General features: G+C 43.2%; 1 protein-coding gene across 1 annotated transcript in view; it reads right to left on the bottom strand.

Moving 5' to 3' along the window:
• Positions 1–13,072: 13,072 nt before the first annotated feature.
• Positions 13,073–15,679, bottom strand: part of DNAH8 (dynein axonemal heavy chain 8) — a 305,262-nt gene continuing 302,655 nt past the window's right edge. Inside the window, exon 92 of the mRNA XM_028509424.2 lies at positions 13,073–13,442. Coding sequence (XP_028365225.2) covers positions 13,155–13,442 — 288 coding nt within the window. The 3' untranslated portion in view covers positions 13,073–13,154. The remainder of the gene's footprint in view (positions 13,443–15,679) is intronic.

Genomic DNA, 15,679 nt, shown 5'->3' with positions numbered 1-15,679 from the left:
TGTTCTTGACCCCCATGGTTACAGGCTTTCCTGTCATCTCTCCCTGTCACATGTCTTGTGCTGCAGCCAACCCAATGTGTTGTCGTGGTTTAAACCAAGCCTGCCATTGTCCACAACTGGCCTTTGTTCTGGCTGTGCCCTCCTCCTAGAATGCTCTTCCTCCTTATTTCCTTTGGTCAAATGCCATCCATCCTTCATGGCGCAGTCTAAATCCACTTCCTCCAAAGACCTGGCCCCATCCTCCCTGAGAAAAACCAAGTCTCTCTCCTCTGCACTCCCATGCCACATCCTCTTTAATGCAATGACCACTCTGAGACTTACACTGTGTGCAGAGGCTGTGCCTTCTGCCACAGCACATGCCTGAGGGCAGGCTTCCTCTTGCATCTCGCCCACGTGAAGTTTGTGCACAGAAGGTGCTGACGCCTTTATCATCTTGCGTTGCAATGAGTTGGAAAGGACCTCAAGAGGTAATCAACATGATTGGGGCCTTGAGGCGGAAGATGAGCGTGGCCAAGCTCCAGGGAGCAAGTCTATAAACATCTTTTGACAGAAAAGCCCAACTTCAAAGCCTAGCATTTTTAGATTATATTTGCATTGGAGGCTTTTAAAAGAACAAAACTTTAGATTTATATTTATGTGAACAGATGTGGAAAGGAAATCAATTTCTCATAGGATTGGCTTGTTTTTTATCGCAGTGCTAAATATTATGCACCAAGTGACAAATTAATACATAAATTGACATAGAGACACCTACATGCTCTCCCCTAAATGAGAAAGGAGTGAGAGGCTGCCTGAATGTCTTCTCATGGCTGGAGGTGGCAGGTGTCCGCATGGCATGTGTCAGTCAAGTTGGGATTCCCCGCAAAGGTGCTGGAGGTGAAGATGGCTCTAACCGAGATGGCTCTAAAGGAGCCTAGGCTTTTCCCTAGAAGAGGGGAGTTGCTCACATATGTTTTGGGGAACACATAATATAGCTGCGCCATCTTGTCTCTGGCTCTGAAGTTTTGGGGGGCTGCAAGAAAGATGGAAGAAGGGCTGGTGAGACCCTGGCCCCTTCCCACCATGCCCTCCTCCAGGGTGGGAAGAAGAGAGAGGAGAAAAATCCCAGACTGGCCCTGAGAGCAGTTCCCTCTGGGCTGGTGGGGGGGGGGGGCCTGCCTGCCCCAAGTGACCACCTGTCACACCTGGCATGGCTCCCGGAGTAGGTAAACGAAGTGTGAGCGTGACTTTCCTCCCAGATGCCAGTGTGAGCAGGTGGGCAGGAGAGGTCAGGGTAGAACTCATCTGCCCATCCCTGGGGCACCTGTCCCACAGTGCAGGGTTCCATGGCCAGGGGAAGGGTTTGAGGGGAATGTGGGCCCTGGGACCCACTAAGGGACACCAAAGCCACCTGCTGACAGCCGAGGACTGGCTTGGCTTCCAGAGAAAGCAGATCAGACAGAAAGACAATCTATTCTCCAAAATATTTCCATAAACATGGAAAAAAACTAAAAGTGACTACTTTCCCCAGGAGAGAGGATGACACATAAAAGACAAAGCTTCTGACGTGGTGTAACTAAATGCCAAACAGTTAGTTCTTTGCTTTGGAAGTGGTGGCGGGGGGTGGGGGAGAGTGTGGAGAGAAATTGAGAGAAAGAGATTTTCCATTTGTCTGGCAACCTCTCATTCAGGTTCTTATCATGACGGACAGTGGATGTCCTTTGGGGGACAATCGAAGAGGAACAATAGAAAGGGGAAGGTTTGCGCAATCAGGAAGGAATACATGAGAATCACAAATGACAAATGGATGTCATTATCCCCTCAGACACAGGTTGAAATCCCTGAGCACATGTCTGAGGGGGCTGGGGTTCCAGTCACAGAAATACCCATGAATGTGTCAGGTGGCAGACTAGGAAAGAACCCCCACATTCATTATACCATCTTCAAGAAGCTGTGAGGGAGTCAGGGAATTAGGGGCATCGGATACCCACATCAGGTCAAATGAGGGTTTTGCCTGGAAATAGGAGGGGCTTTCGTGAATCAGCCACAGCCCGAGTAAGAATGAAAGGAAAGGCAGGGAGCTGCTGCCCCACCCCAGCACATGAGTGAAGTGGAGAGGGATTTTGCTGCTTCCTGAGGACACTTGTTTAGTGCAAGCTGTTTAAAGAAACAACTGCCCCCCTGCCACATTCCCAAGGAGGGTGGTTTTGCAAGCCCAGGAGGAAGGGAAGCCGCTGCAAGCCCCCCTGTCCCTGGTTCCTTTCTGGGAGAATGGAAGAGGTCAGGGCAAGCCGCTAACCCAATAGCTTCTAAGGAATGGGTATTAGATGAAGAACATTTTCATTTCTTTTGCATTACTCCAAAGTACTTATATTTCTCTCAGAAGGTTGTATGTCAATCAAGAGTTGAGTGTTCAAAAATTATGCTTCCTCTCTGCAGTCAAAGCCAGATGCTGGAATAAAGAAGCCATGGAATTGACTCATTTTCTTCCATTTGCTCAAGGTACAAAAGACACTTTTTGTCTAAGGCAAAATAAAGTTCTATACTTCAGAAATACTTAGGGAATTTATGGATCTGAAGAAAATAGCAATTAATAACGGATGCTTTTAGATTTCACTTCTTTGTGTTTGGGGATCTTTTCAAAATCTATGCTGTTACTCTGCTCAGTCCAGGGCTCCCTCAGGCAGGGACCCCCTCTTCCCCAGCCATTCAAAGGGACAGAAGTCCTACCTTTCAGGTCTCCCACCACTTCAGGCAGGCACTCTAGAAATCTCTTTATGGCAGGGGTATGCAGATGTCTGCCTGAACTTGTTAAGATCTTCTGAGGAACCATAAAGAAGAAGCAAGGGAAAATGTGTTCATGATTTGTGTTCAAATAAGGGAGGTTGAGTAAGCAGGACACGGACACCAGCCCACAGTGGGTTTATGGAGACGAGACAAATTCACACGGACTACCAAGTCCCGTGGAGGAAAAGGGACGGCATGGCAAGGGGAGAGCACCTCGGAGCAGTCCAGCTACTCTCTCAAGAGGAGAGCGCGCCGCCCCTGACCTTGACAAGCTTTTATTGGCTTTCCAATAGCATACATCAAAGAAGGTTTTCCTTCATTATACTTCGGTTTGATTTAGGTGATTACTTTTTACAGATAGCAATGGAAGGGATGTTATTGATTACTTCTTACAAATTAACAAGGGAAAAATGTTGCAAATGCAAGGGAACGATACAAATAACAGGTCTGGTAACCCTTCAATCCTTGGGAGAATTAGCACAGACTTCAGGAAGTTACTTTAAAGATACGCAGTAAGGATTTGCTGCCTGAACTTAGAGTGAGGGAGTTTTAGCAAGAGCAAGTCACAAAGCAGCCTAGTTATAATGCAGGCCTGATTTCCCATGGGAGAACCCATCCATGGGTATGGTCCTGCGTGTGGACTTGCTCCCCACTGGTTTTCCATGTAGGTGCTAAGCTACATTTCCACACCCTGCAAAGCAGTTCCCTACAAAACAGGATGAGAGGAGACAAGGGAAAGAGTGTGGAGGAACAAAGGTGTCACCTTGCATGGGCTGCCCAGGTCTTCTGGCAGGTCATGGCCACCCCCCACCTCGCTGCCAGGAGTGTGGCTGAGATGGCCTGACAGCTGCCTGGCCTCTCAGCACCCTTGTCCCAGTGGAACTTCTTGCAGGGCCATCTGGGATCCACAGCTCCAGGGGCCTAGTGGAGCCCTTTGCTGTGACAGTATTGCACCCCAGTGTCTCCCTCTGCCCAGTCCTGCCTCCTTCCTCCCCCTCAGGTGGTGTCCCTAGAGCTCTGCACACAAATCTCCAGCCCAGACTCTGTTTCCAGAGAACCTGACCTAAGACAGGGAGAGGTCCAAACTTTTTAGTGTTTTGAATGGGTAGACAATTTTTTTATCCTCACCTGAGGACATACTTACTGATTTTAGAGAGAGGAAAAGGGAGAAAGAGAAGGAGAGAAACACTGGTTGCCTCTCATACATGCCCCAAACTAAGCAAATGGCAACCCACACATGTGCCTCCACTGGTTGCAGGACGATGCTCGACCAAATGAGCCACACTAGCCAGGGCTGAATGGGTAAACGACTTTTAGCAATATAGAAAAGTGTTGCAAGCCAATGTCTATACAGCCCTAGATAATAGTTGATGGAGTCATTATCTATTCAATATTAGGCATGTTTTTGGAATTATGCTATACAGGCACCTTATTTTATTGTACTTCACTTTATTGTGCTTTGAAAGTGTTGTCTGACAAAATGGGAGGCAAGACTCTCCACTGGCAAAAACATTACAACTCACTGAAGACTCAGATGATGGGCAGCATTTTCTAGCACTAAAGCATTTTTAAAAATAAGGCATGTAAGTTTTTTAGACATGATGCTATTGCACACTTAGACTACAGTATAAACATAACTTTTATATGCAAGGGAAACAAAAAAATGTCTGTGACTCTCTTTATTTGGATGGTCTGGAACCAAACCTGCAATATCTCTGAGGTAGGACTGTACATCCTAACTATTCCTAGAGTGTTGTCCTGTGACTTTTTTTATATCTAAAGCAGAACCATTTTTAAAATGTATTTTATTGATTATGCTATTATAGTTGTCCCATTTTCTCTCCCCTTTATTTTCCTCCACCCTGTACTCCCCCCTACCAATATTCCACCCCCCTCCTTAGTTCATGTCCATGGGTCATACATATGACTTCTTTGGCTTCTCCATTTCCTATACTGTTCTTAACCTTCCCCTGTCTATTTCATACCTATCGTTTATGCTTGTACTCCCTGTACCTTTTCCCCATTCTTCCCCCTCCCCCTCCCTGCTGATAACCCTCCATGTGATCTCCATTTCTGTGATTCTGTTCTTGTTCTAGTTGTTTGCTTAGTTTGTCTTTGTTTTTTAGGTTTCCTTGTTGATAGTTGTAAGTTTGTCATTTTACTGTTCATAGTTTTGATCTTCTTTTTCTTAGGTAACTCCATGTAGCATTTCATACAATAAGGACTTGATAATGATGAATTCCTTGAACTTGACCTTATCTGGAAAGCACTTCATCTACCCTTCCATTCTAAATGAAAGCTTTGCTGGATAGAGAAATCTTGGATGAAGGTCCTTGCCTTTCATGATTTTGAATATTTTTTCCCCAGCCTTTCTTGCCTGTAAGGTTTCTTTGGAGAAATCAGCTGACAGTCTGACGGGAACTCCTTTGTAGGTGACTGTCTTCTTATCTCTTGCTGCTTCTAGAATTCTCTCCTTCATTTTAATCTTGGGTAATGTAATTATGATGTGCCTTGATGTGTTCTTCCTTGGGTCCAACTTCTTTGGGACTCTGTGAGCTTCTGAACTTCCTGGAAGTCTATTTCCTTTGCCAGATTGGGGAAGTTCTCCTTCATTATTTTTTCAAATAGGTTTTCAATTTCTTCCTCTTACTTTTCTTCTCTGGCACTCCTATGATTTGGATGTTGGAACTTTTAAAGATGTCCCAGAGGTTCCTAAGCCTCTCCTCATTTTTTTCAATTCTTGTTTCTTCATTCTGTTCTGGTCGACTGTTTATTTCTTCCTTCTGCTCAAAATCATTGATTTGAGTCCCAGTTCCTTCCCTTCACTGTTGATTCCCTGTGTATTTTTATTTCACTTTGCATAGCCTTCACTTTTTCCTTTATTTTGCAACCATACTCAACCATTTCTGTGATCATCCAGATTACCAGTGTTTTGAACTGTGCATCTAATAGGTTGGCTATTTCTTCATTGCTTAGTTCTATTTTTGGAGCTTTGATCTATTCTTTAATTTGGGCAGTATTTTTTTTTGTCTCAGTGTGGCTGTTAACATTGTAAGGGGCAGGGCCTTAAGTATTCACCAGGGTGGAGCTCTATGTGGGGGGGGAGTGAGAAAGGGAAAAATGCTGCCTGCCCGGCTCTCGCTGGCTTTCAGTCACTTCTCCCACTGCCCACAAGCATATTGAGCCCTTCTCATGCCGATTCCTGGGTGGGTGGGGAGTATGTATATTCTAGGACCCTGTGGATCTCTCCAGTGAACTCTTCTGTGAGGCTGGGAGTTTCTTCTGCTGCCACAGCCCTCTCCCTGCCCCCAGATTTTTATAGCCAGAGGTTTTGAGGCTTTATTTACCTGTGCTGGAACCCTGGGTCAGGTGGTCGGTCTCACTCCCCAGTTGTTCCTCCTGGTTTGTCTACACATAAATGTAGAACCGCTGGGTCCACCAGCCACCACCTCACCCTCCCAGCCCTGTAGCCACCACCTTGTTTTGCGTTCTCTCTGCCCCACCTGCCCATCTCCACCCTTCCTAACAGCCTGAATGAATGTTTCTTCATTAACTCCCTTGGTTGTTGAGCTTCGATACAGTTTGATTTTCTGACAGTTCTGGTTATTTATTGTTTTCAAATTTGTTGTTGCCCTTCTTTGGGTTGTGTGAGGAGGCAAAGTATATCTACCTATGCCTCCATTTTGGCCAGAAGTGAAGCAGAATAATTTTTTAAAAGCTTAAAACAACATTGAAGCTTCTATTTGACACCCAGGATTAAGTCACTGAGTTACTTTAACTGTGAGTGGCTTTTTGGCTTTTTAAATGGGAAGGATCTCCATAGCTCCCTAAATTTTTTTAATTAATGTCAGTGAGTTATTTTTACACTGTTGCTTTTTTTATCCTTTACTGAATTTTGTTCTTCAAAATAACATCTTAGTTACTTTTTCTTTTCTTTTGCGTGTGGACAAGACCCAGAAGTGTGCCTGTGTCTTAGGACTAGACCCCTTATCTTCTCATTTAGCATCTCGAGATAATTTCTCTAGCCCCTTACAGGTAAAAATGCACCTGCTGACCTGAAATGTTCAAGAAAGCCAGGAAAGAGCTTGTTAAATAAACATATTGATTCCCTTCAAAATTCCAAATGTTAAGTTTACATTTGTTTGCACACATACAAATGTAGACATTTGCCTGGTAGTCTCTCTTCTATGCACATTATTATTTTCATCCACATAATTAAAGCTGTTCAAATTAGAAAGCCAGAGAAATATAGATTTACTATTTTCTATGCACAATTTTGAATTTTAGGCATTTATGCAATAGATTCCAGCTTAAAAAAAAAACTAATACTGCCTTGCAAATTTCATCAGAGCATGGACTAAAATCATTCAGCCTGAGTTCAAATCCCAGCTCTGTCACTTATTAGTTGTGACACCTTGGACACATTATTTAGTTTTTCTGTGTGTCAGTTTCCTCATCTGTGAAATGAAAATGACAATATCAGATATTACAGAGTTGGTATAAGTATTACATAAGTCAGTTCATGTCAACTGCTTAGACTAGTGCCTGGCATAAGGTAACACTGTGTTATTTAGTCTCAGACTTCATCATTAGCAAGCACAAACACACAGATCTTTGAGTCTTTCTCCAGAGACCCCAGCAGTTATTTATAAAGACTTGCCTAGGAAAATAGCTCATTTCCCAAATTGCAATGGCAGAAGAAATATCCAACCAGACTTTCCAGGCTATAAACTGCTACATCTTTCAACCTTTCCTGATCATTATTTATCTCATCTGCTTGATTTCTGAATTCCCAAATTTTACCTCTATACTATCTTTCAAATGACTTGCTTTATTTCCATTCGAATTGTCTTCTACTTCCAGCCCTCATTTCATGTTGTTTGGTGTAGAGCAATAGCCTCCTGACTGACCTACTCACTCCCATTCCTGTAGCAGTCCAGAACCGCTGTGGCTCCCATATCCCTTCCATGGTATTATAGACCTCCCAACATGGCCCCCCGACAGTACCTCCTTTCCCATCATTTGCCTGTGTTTACCAATCAAATCACATTATGTGCTCTCATTTACTCTTTCAGAAATTCTGTCAGTACTTATTGGGGTGCCAAAAAGCTAGACTCTGCTTTCAAGAAGCTTGCTATAGAGTGAGGAGACAGATATATATTATTAATTCCTAGGATTGATTGAAATTGTTAAGTTCATTTGCAACCAAAATGCAGGAGGTGCAATAAATCCTACCTGGGGGAGTGATGAGGGGGTTATGGAAGTTCTCACAAAGGCAAAGAAAGAATTAGGTGGTATAAAGAGGACTTTTCTTTACAGTGTTATTGAGGTATAATTGAAGTACAGTGAACTGCACACATTTAAAGTGTAAAATTTGGTACATTGTGACCCTTGTGAAACCATCACCACAACCAAGAGAAGGAACACAACTATCACCCCCTAAGTTTCCTCCTGCTCCTTTGCAGTCTCTTTCTCATGCCTCCCTCGGCCTCTCCCACCCCAGGCAACCCCTGAACTCCTCTCTGTCACTGTAGACTAGTTTGCATTTCTAGAATTTTATTATAAATATGTGTGTGTGTGTGTACAGAACCACACACATGCACTTTCTTTTTGTCTTTAGCATAGCTATTTTTGAGATTCAACCATGTAGTAGTGTGTATCAGTAGTTGAATTTTACTGCTGAGTAGTAGTCTATAGGATGTACCATAGTTTATCCATTCACCTATTGGTGGATATTTGGATTCTTTCCAATTGTTAGCTGTTATAAAGTTCCTACAAAGATTCATATGTAAGTCTTGTCTTTGTATGGAAATCTCCTTTTATTTCTCTTGGGTGAATGTCTAGGAGTAAAAAGCTTGGGCCATATGGTACTTGCATGTTTAAGTTGAAAAAACTGCCCATCTGTTTTTCAAAGTGTACTATTTTACATTGCTCCCAGCCATGTATGAAAGGTCCAGTTGTTCTATATGGGAAAGTCTTCCTTGATAAGGGAACAATGTGAGGATGCTCAGGGAACATCAAATAGTCCTAACAGCAGAAGCAATGGGCTACAGGCAGAAATTGTGTTTTAGGCTAGTTCATGAAAGGTTACAGTATTTGGAGTGTATGCCCCAGGTGATGATAACTCACAGAATGCTTTTGAGAAGGGGACTACATGGTCCAGCCTCTGTCTCCGGATGTTCCTAGTACCAGCTTGGTACCATCTATGGAAAGACCAAGATCCAACTGCAATGTTACCTTTTTTCAAGTTCATCCCTCACCCCTGAGTTTCTTTAACCATCCTTTAAAGTCCTTCTGTCCTTTACCCATGGCCCCAAGTCACACTCACATTACAGGTGAGTCCTCTACTCATCTCAGGTCTCTTGACAGAAGATACATCACCCCTAAGACCAATCTCTTTTAGAAGATACATATTTAGGCACTTCTTTTGTGATCTTATTTTTATGCAAAGTTCAAACTAAAATAACATTTTAAGTCTTGTTCATTTTGCAGAGGCCAAAATGAGAATATGTGGATTGATTCCAAGGAAGGAAAAAAGTACTCTTTCTCTCCTTGCTTCAGTTGGCTTAACCCTCTTGTCCCCAGTTCTTTGCTCTTTTATGCTCACCAGGTCTCTCTCACTCAAGCATGGCAAATTATGTAATTGGTGAAAAGCAACAATTTTGCTAAGAAAATGGCTATGTGTCTATGGAAGTCCAAGGGCTCAAAATGTCCATGGAAACCATTTAATGGGCCTAGAGAAAGAAAGTAGAACTAGACCGCAGCATTTTTTGTGAAACTAGGAATGGCTGAGAAGTACCCACCATAAAGACCATTTTGAGGCACTTCTTGGGTGCCAGGTGCTCATCCCCAGGGGGCCTTTGCACCCATTTCTCTCCTCTGTGTTGACACAGAACAAAATAATCTGCAACAGTGAAAAAGTTCCCAGGAAATGGTCTGTGGCTTAAAGCAGCCTGTTATACTCCTACTTGACTCACATATTTTCCAACTCTTTCCCAGTTTTCCATAAGATATTCAAGTTATTAGAGAACATTGAACCTGTTGATCTCCACAAACCTACCATGACACACCAGGGTTTAGACTGTGTAGTTTGCGTTCAATCATTTTAGCAACTGGACAGGAATATGACTAAAACCTGTGTTTTATTTGGGGTCTTGCATTTTGGTTTGCTCTGTGTTTCACTTCCTCTGTGCCTACTCAGCACAGCAGAGGGGTCCAAATTCTAGTCCCAGTTTGGGATGACATTCTTTCCAGAGAGTGCCATTCTTCCCTTTAGTGTGCCTGCTGGCCAAGGGAAATACCAAAATGCTTGGGCCAGGGGCTAGATTACTTTACTTTGCAAACTGCCCTGGAAAGTTCTATGGCTCTGACACTGAATCAACATTAGGAGCACACCAGAGTCACTGCTACAATTTGCATTTCATACTATATTTTCTACTGTTTGAAAGTACACTAGATGATGGTGGAATTTCCTCCAGGGTCTTCCCCGGACCCAACGCCTGGGCTTTTGTTCCACCTTTTTGTTTCTTCATTGACTTCTCTGGTCAGGGTGACAGAAGGATGAGAGGGGAGCAAGATGACTTGACTAGCTTCCCTCCTTTAGAACAGACAGAGGTAATGGAGCTTGTGAGCTCAGCTGGGGGCAGGCAAAAGGATTCTGGATGGGAAGACCAGTCGAGACACTTCTTCACTTTCCTGAAGCTGCATGAGAATTCAATATAGGACCCCATCTGTTTTGCTAAATTGACCATTTCCTTTAGCAGGAAATAAAGGTTCAAACTGAGTTTCAAACTAGCTACAGAGTAAGAAATAGCTTCTCTTTTTAAAGACTTTGGTCTTTAAGGCATTAAGCATATAACTTAATTTCACTTGATGGATTTTGTTTTCCCTTCCCCATTTGCTGCCTAGAAATGTGTGCTCCATTATGTCCTGCAGAGTTGATTTGGAAGGGAAGAGCTGGAAACTCAGAGTGCTCTGGGCCTCAAAAGCACTTAAAAATACCACACAGCAGTAAATCCTAGAGGTATAGTGGGGCCCCTCTAGTTTCCATTTCACAAACATGGACAGAAAAACAAACTCAAATGAGCAAAGAACAACATTAGGAAAAAAGTGGGCATGGGAAGATTCTATTGAAAGGAATTTATTAGAAAGAAAAATTTGCATTTACTGGATTCCTTAGAATGCAACCAATGAATACTTTTATTTTTTTAAGTATATTTTATTGATTATGCTATTACGGTTGTCCCATTTTCTCTCCCCTTTATTTTCCTCTGCCCTGCACCGGTCCTCCCTCCAGCACTTCCCACCTTAGTTCATGTCCATGGGTCATGAATATAAGTTCTTAGGTTTCTACATTTCCTATACTATTCTTAACCTCCCCTTGTCTATTTTCTACCTACCATCTATGCTTCTTACTCCTGTACCTCCCATCCTCCCCTTTCTTCCTACCTGCTGATAATCCTCCATGTGATCTCCATTTCTGTGATTCTGTTCCTGTTCTAGTTGTTTGCTTAGTTTGTTCTTGTTTTTGTTTTTAGGTTCCCTTGTTGATAGTTGTGAGTTTGTCATTTTACTCTTCATAGTTTTGATCTTTTTATTAGATAAGTCCCTTTAACATTTCATACAATAAGGACTTGGTGATGATGAACTCCTTGAACTTGACCTTATCTGAGAAGCACTTCATCTGCCCTTCCATTCTAAATGATAACTTTGCTGGATAGAGAAATCTTGGATATAGGTCCTTGCCTTTCATGACTTTGAATACTTCTTTCCAGCCCCTTCTTGCCTGCAAGGTTTCTTTTGAGAAATCAGCTTATAGTCTTATGGGAACTCCTTTGTAGGTAACTGTCTTTTTTTCTCTTGCTGCTTTTCAGATTCTCTCCTTATCTTTAGTATTGGGTGATGTAATTATGATGTGCCTTTGGTGGGTGCTTCCTTCCAGCTTCTTTGGGACTCTGAGCTTCCTGGACTTCCTGGAAGTCTATTTCCTTTGCCAGATTGGGGAAGTTCTCCTTCATTATTTTTTCAAATAGGTTTTCAATTTCTTCCTCTTACTTTTCTTCTCTGGCACTCCTGTGATTTGGATGTTGGAACTTTTCAAGTTGTCCCAGAGGTTCCTAAGCCTCTCCTCATTTTTTTTTTTTTGAATTTTCGTTCCTTCATGCTATTCTGGTTGACTGTTTATTTCTTCCTTCTGCTCCAAATTGTTGATTTGAGGTCTGTTTTCTTCCCTTCACTGTTGGTTCCCTGTATATTTTCCTTTATTTCACTTTACGTAGCCTTTACTTTTTCCTCTAGTTTGGGACCATACTCAACCATTTGTGAGTATCCAGATTACCAGTGTTTTGAACTGTGCATCTGATAGGTTGGCTATCTCTTCATTACTTAGTTCTATTTTTGGAGTTTTCATCTTTTCTTTCATTTGGGCCATATTTCTTTGTCTTGGTGCACCTGTTATACTGTAAGGGGCAGAGGTTTAGGTATTTGCCAGGGTGGAGCTGTATGTTGGCGAGGAGTCAGAGAGGGAACAATTTCAGTTGCTCAGTTCTCAGCCAGCTTTCAGTCACTTCCCCTGCTACCCAGAAGTAAATTGGGCCCTTCTGGGTGGGTGGGTTGGTTTGTGTACATTCTAGAACCCCGTGGGTCTCTCCAATGAACTTTCCTGTGAGGCTGGGAGTGTCTCCTGCCACTGCAGCCCCTACAGGTTTTTATAGCCAGAGGTTTTGAGGCTTTATTTATCTGCACTGGAACCCTGGGTCGGGTGGTCTGTCTTGCTCCCCAGTTGTTCCTCCTGGTTTATCTGCATGCAAATGTGGGACTTCTGGGTCTGCCAGATGCTGCCTCACCCTACTGGTCCTCCAGCCACCACCTTGCTGTGTGTCCTCTCCACCCTGGTTGCCTATCTCTGTCCCTCCTACCAGTGTGGGTGAATGTTTCTTCTTTAACTCCTTGGTTGTCAGGCTTTCCTACAGTTTGATTTTCTAACAGTTCTCATTATTTTTTATTTTTTATTTTCTTGTTGTCCTTCTTTTGGTTGTGCAAGGAGGCAAAGTGTATCTACCTATGCTTCCATCTGGGCCAGAAGTCCAGATGAATACCTTTCAATTTTTAAAATTCAAACCTTCCAAAGACTTCTGATAATAAATATTGGACCTCATCTAAAAAGTACTTAAAATGGAGTATTGTTGCCTAAAATAAGCATTTCTTTAGAAATATCATCTTGAGTATTGATATGGGGAAAAACACAGACATAGGCAATTACAGAATATCAACTTTTTAATTTAGAAAGGTAACCAAGCATTTACCAAGGAGAAAAGACAGATTTCTGAGTCTCTCAGTAGCAATGGCCATCAACATGGCTCCTGTGCCCTCAGCAAGTGGAAATGAACTTACTTGATGTCACACAAAAGGGCCACTCCTCTGAGGATCCAGTGATCTGGAGACAAGACTGTTCGCAAATACACCACGGTGATGAAGGTCAAGTCAGTTCTCCTGGGCTTCTTGTAGATGGGACACACGTACAGCTTGGGGTCCTTGGGTGCAGTGGAATTGATGGCAAAGACATGCAGCACAGGCAGCTGCATGAAGAGCACCTTGGGTGTGGACTCCGTGAGCTTCCCATTCCGCCTATCCCAGGATGCTCCATCCATGTAGAGCCCATAAATATATACACCTTCCTGGAAGAGTCAAGCAAAAGGTAATAGGGATTTTAGATAACAGCTAGTAGGTGGGTAGGGGGTAGGGGCTGGAGGGATTGAGGAAAAAGGACTCATGGACAGGACAACAGTATGGTAGTTGCTGGAGGAAGGGATGGTAATGGAAAAACATACAATAAAAAGTAAATCAAAATATTTAATAAAAAATTAGGTGTTGTGAGATGGGTATCCATTACTGTAATAAATGGAATATGTTTGGAAAGACAACACACATGAGTCTTACAAAGCTCCTAAAAGATGAAACCACTGCTGGGCATGCTATGTTACTGTTAACAGTGAACCAAATTTTACCTGCAGCCCATCTCAAGGTTACGAGACAAGTAAAAATATGTGTGTTATTGGTTATTTGAGTGTGGCATCGGCTGCCTGGGACAACAGCCAGCCAGCTGTATTAGATCAGCTCTGCAGGGACCTAAAAGTCTCCCAGGGGTGTGGTCTGAGTTGGTGTAGGGTGCGAGCATGGAACAGGATTTGGAGCTGGGAGCCACATGGGGTCTCTACTTATGCCAGGCAAGCCAACCTATGGCTCATCTCAGTGACAGGAGGAAGCAAGGTTTGTGCCACCAGGCTTGGCGAACGGGAGAGTCAGAGACCTACTCCCACTCCCAGCCCCCAAGGCTGGGGTGGTAGATGGAGATTGGGTGAGATGGGCAGGGAGGGCACAGTGGGTCCAACGGACCCACTCATGTCTCTCTTTCATACAACAGGACCTGCGTTTGAGGACCCACCATTAAATCAGGAGACAAGACACACACAGAGAAAAAACTTTTAAAAGACATCAGGTTAACATCAGCACACACTTGTGAAAGGGACTGCCTAGTCAACAGCATGGAGGCTCTGTGCAGTGCCTTCTGAGGTGAATGGCCACCGTGGGCGGGAGGCTTTGTGGGGAATGTATCCTTGAAGGGTGTGCTGCTTTTGGAAAGATGGGAGGCAGGGGGTGGTTATTCCAGGCAGGAGCAATACTACAAAGAGAGGCAAGGTGGGTGGGAAGCCCCAGCATTTTATTCAGCAGAATATTCAGTGGTTATAAAAATAAGTTAGTGCTTGAGCAGGGAACAGTCTAGATGCCAAGCTAGAGAGTTTGAACTTTATCTTGTAGGCAGAGGGGAGTCATAGAACATGTATTCAGCAAGACAAGAGAGGTTAAATTGAATCACAGGAGAGGCTCCAATAATTACGTCAGCTCATAAAATATATTTATGTGGTTTATGGCTACCATTTTTCCACTTCTAGCAAGAATAGGGTAAGGGGAAGTAAGTATAGTTTATAATAAATGAGAGTTAGATTAGTTGCAAAGTGTTTTCCAACAGAATAAGGGCCATATTTTTTAAATCAAATACTGAGGTACGTGGTTTGATGGTAAAACCATGGGCAATCCCAGAATATCAGAACATCATTAGTTACTGGAAGACAGTTACTACGTGAACAATACAACCACATTGGTACCATCTGACAGTAAATTGTAGCCCTTGTAGGCTCCTGTCAGTCTCAGAACCTTACAAAGCCATAGTTGGAAAGTGTAGTGGATTGAATGGTGTCACCCCAAGACTCATGTCCACTTAGAACCTTAGAATGTGACTATTTGGAAATAGGTTCTTTGCAGATGTAATTATTGTAGTGAAGGTCATACTGGATTGGGAGAGGCAAATTCCTACATGGCTGGTGTTCTTCCAAGAAGAGGAGAGGACACACAGAGACACACACAGGGAGAAGGCCATGTGACAATGGAGGCAGAGATTGGACTGCTGCAGCTACATGCCAAGGAATTCCAAGGATTGGTAGCAACCCCCAGAAGTTAGAAGAACCTGGGACAGATTCTTCCTTAGAGTCCTCAGAGGGAACCAACCCTGACAATACCTGTTTCAGACTCCTGGCATCCTGAACTGTGAGGGAACAATTTTCTATTGTTCTAAGCCACCCAGTCTGTGGTACCTCGTTACAACAGCCTTAGGGAACTCATACTGATCTTGGTACCCAGAAATGGGTGCTGTTATGCCAAATACCTAAAATTATGGAAATGACTTTGGCATTGCATAGTGGGAAGAAGCTAGAAGAATTCTGTGGCATGTGATAGAACAAGCCTATACTGTTGCTGGAAATACAGAGATTAAAGGTGCTTCTCTCAAGATAAGGAAAGGTAATATTTGTTACAAAGTGGCAGAAAGGGCCAGAATTTAGAAATCACATGGTTCATC

Source organism: Phyllostomus discolor, chromosome 4 (assembly GCF_004126475.2).
Source record: "Phyllostomus discolor isolate MPI-MPIP mPhyDis1 chromosome 4, mPhyDis1.pri.v3, whole genome shotgun sequence".
NCBI lineage: Eukaryota > Metazoa > Chordata > Mammalia > Chiroptera > Phyllostomidae > Phyllostomus > Phyllostomus discolor.
This window is presented reverse-complemented; position numbering and strand designations above follow the sequence as displayed.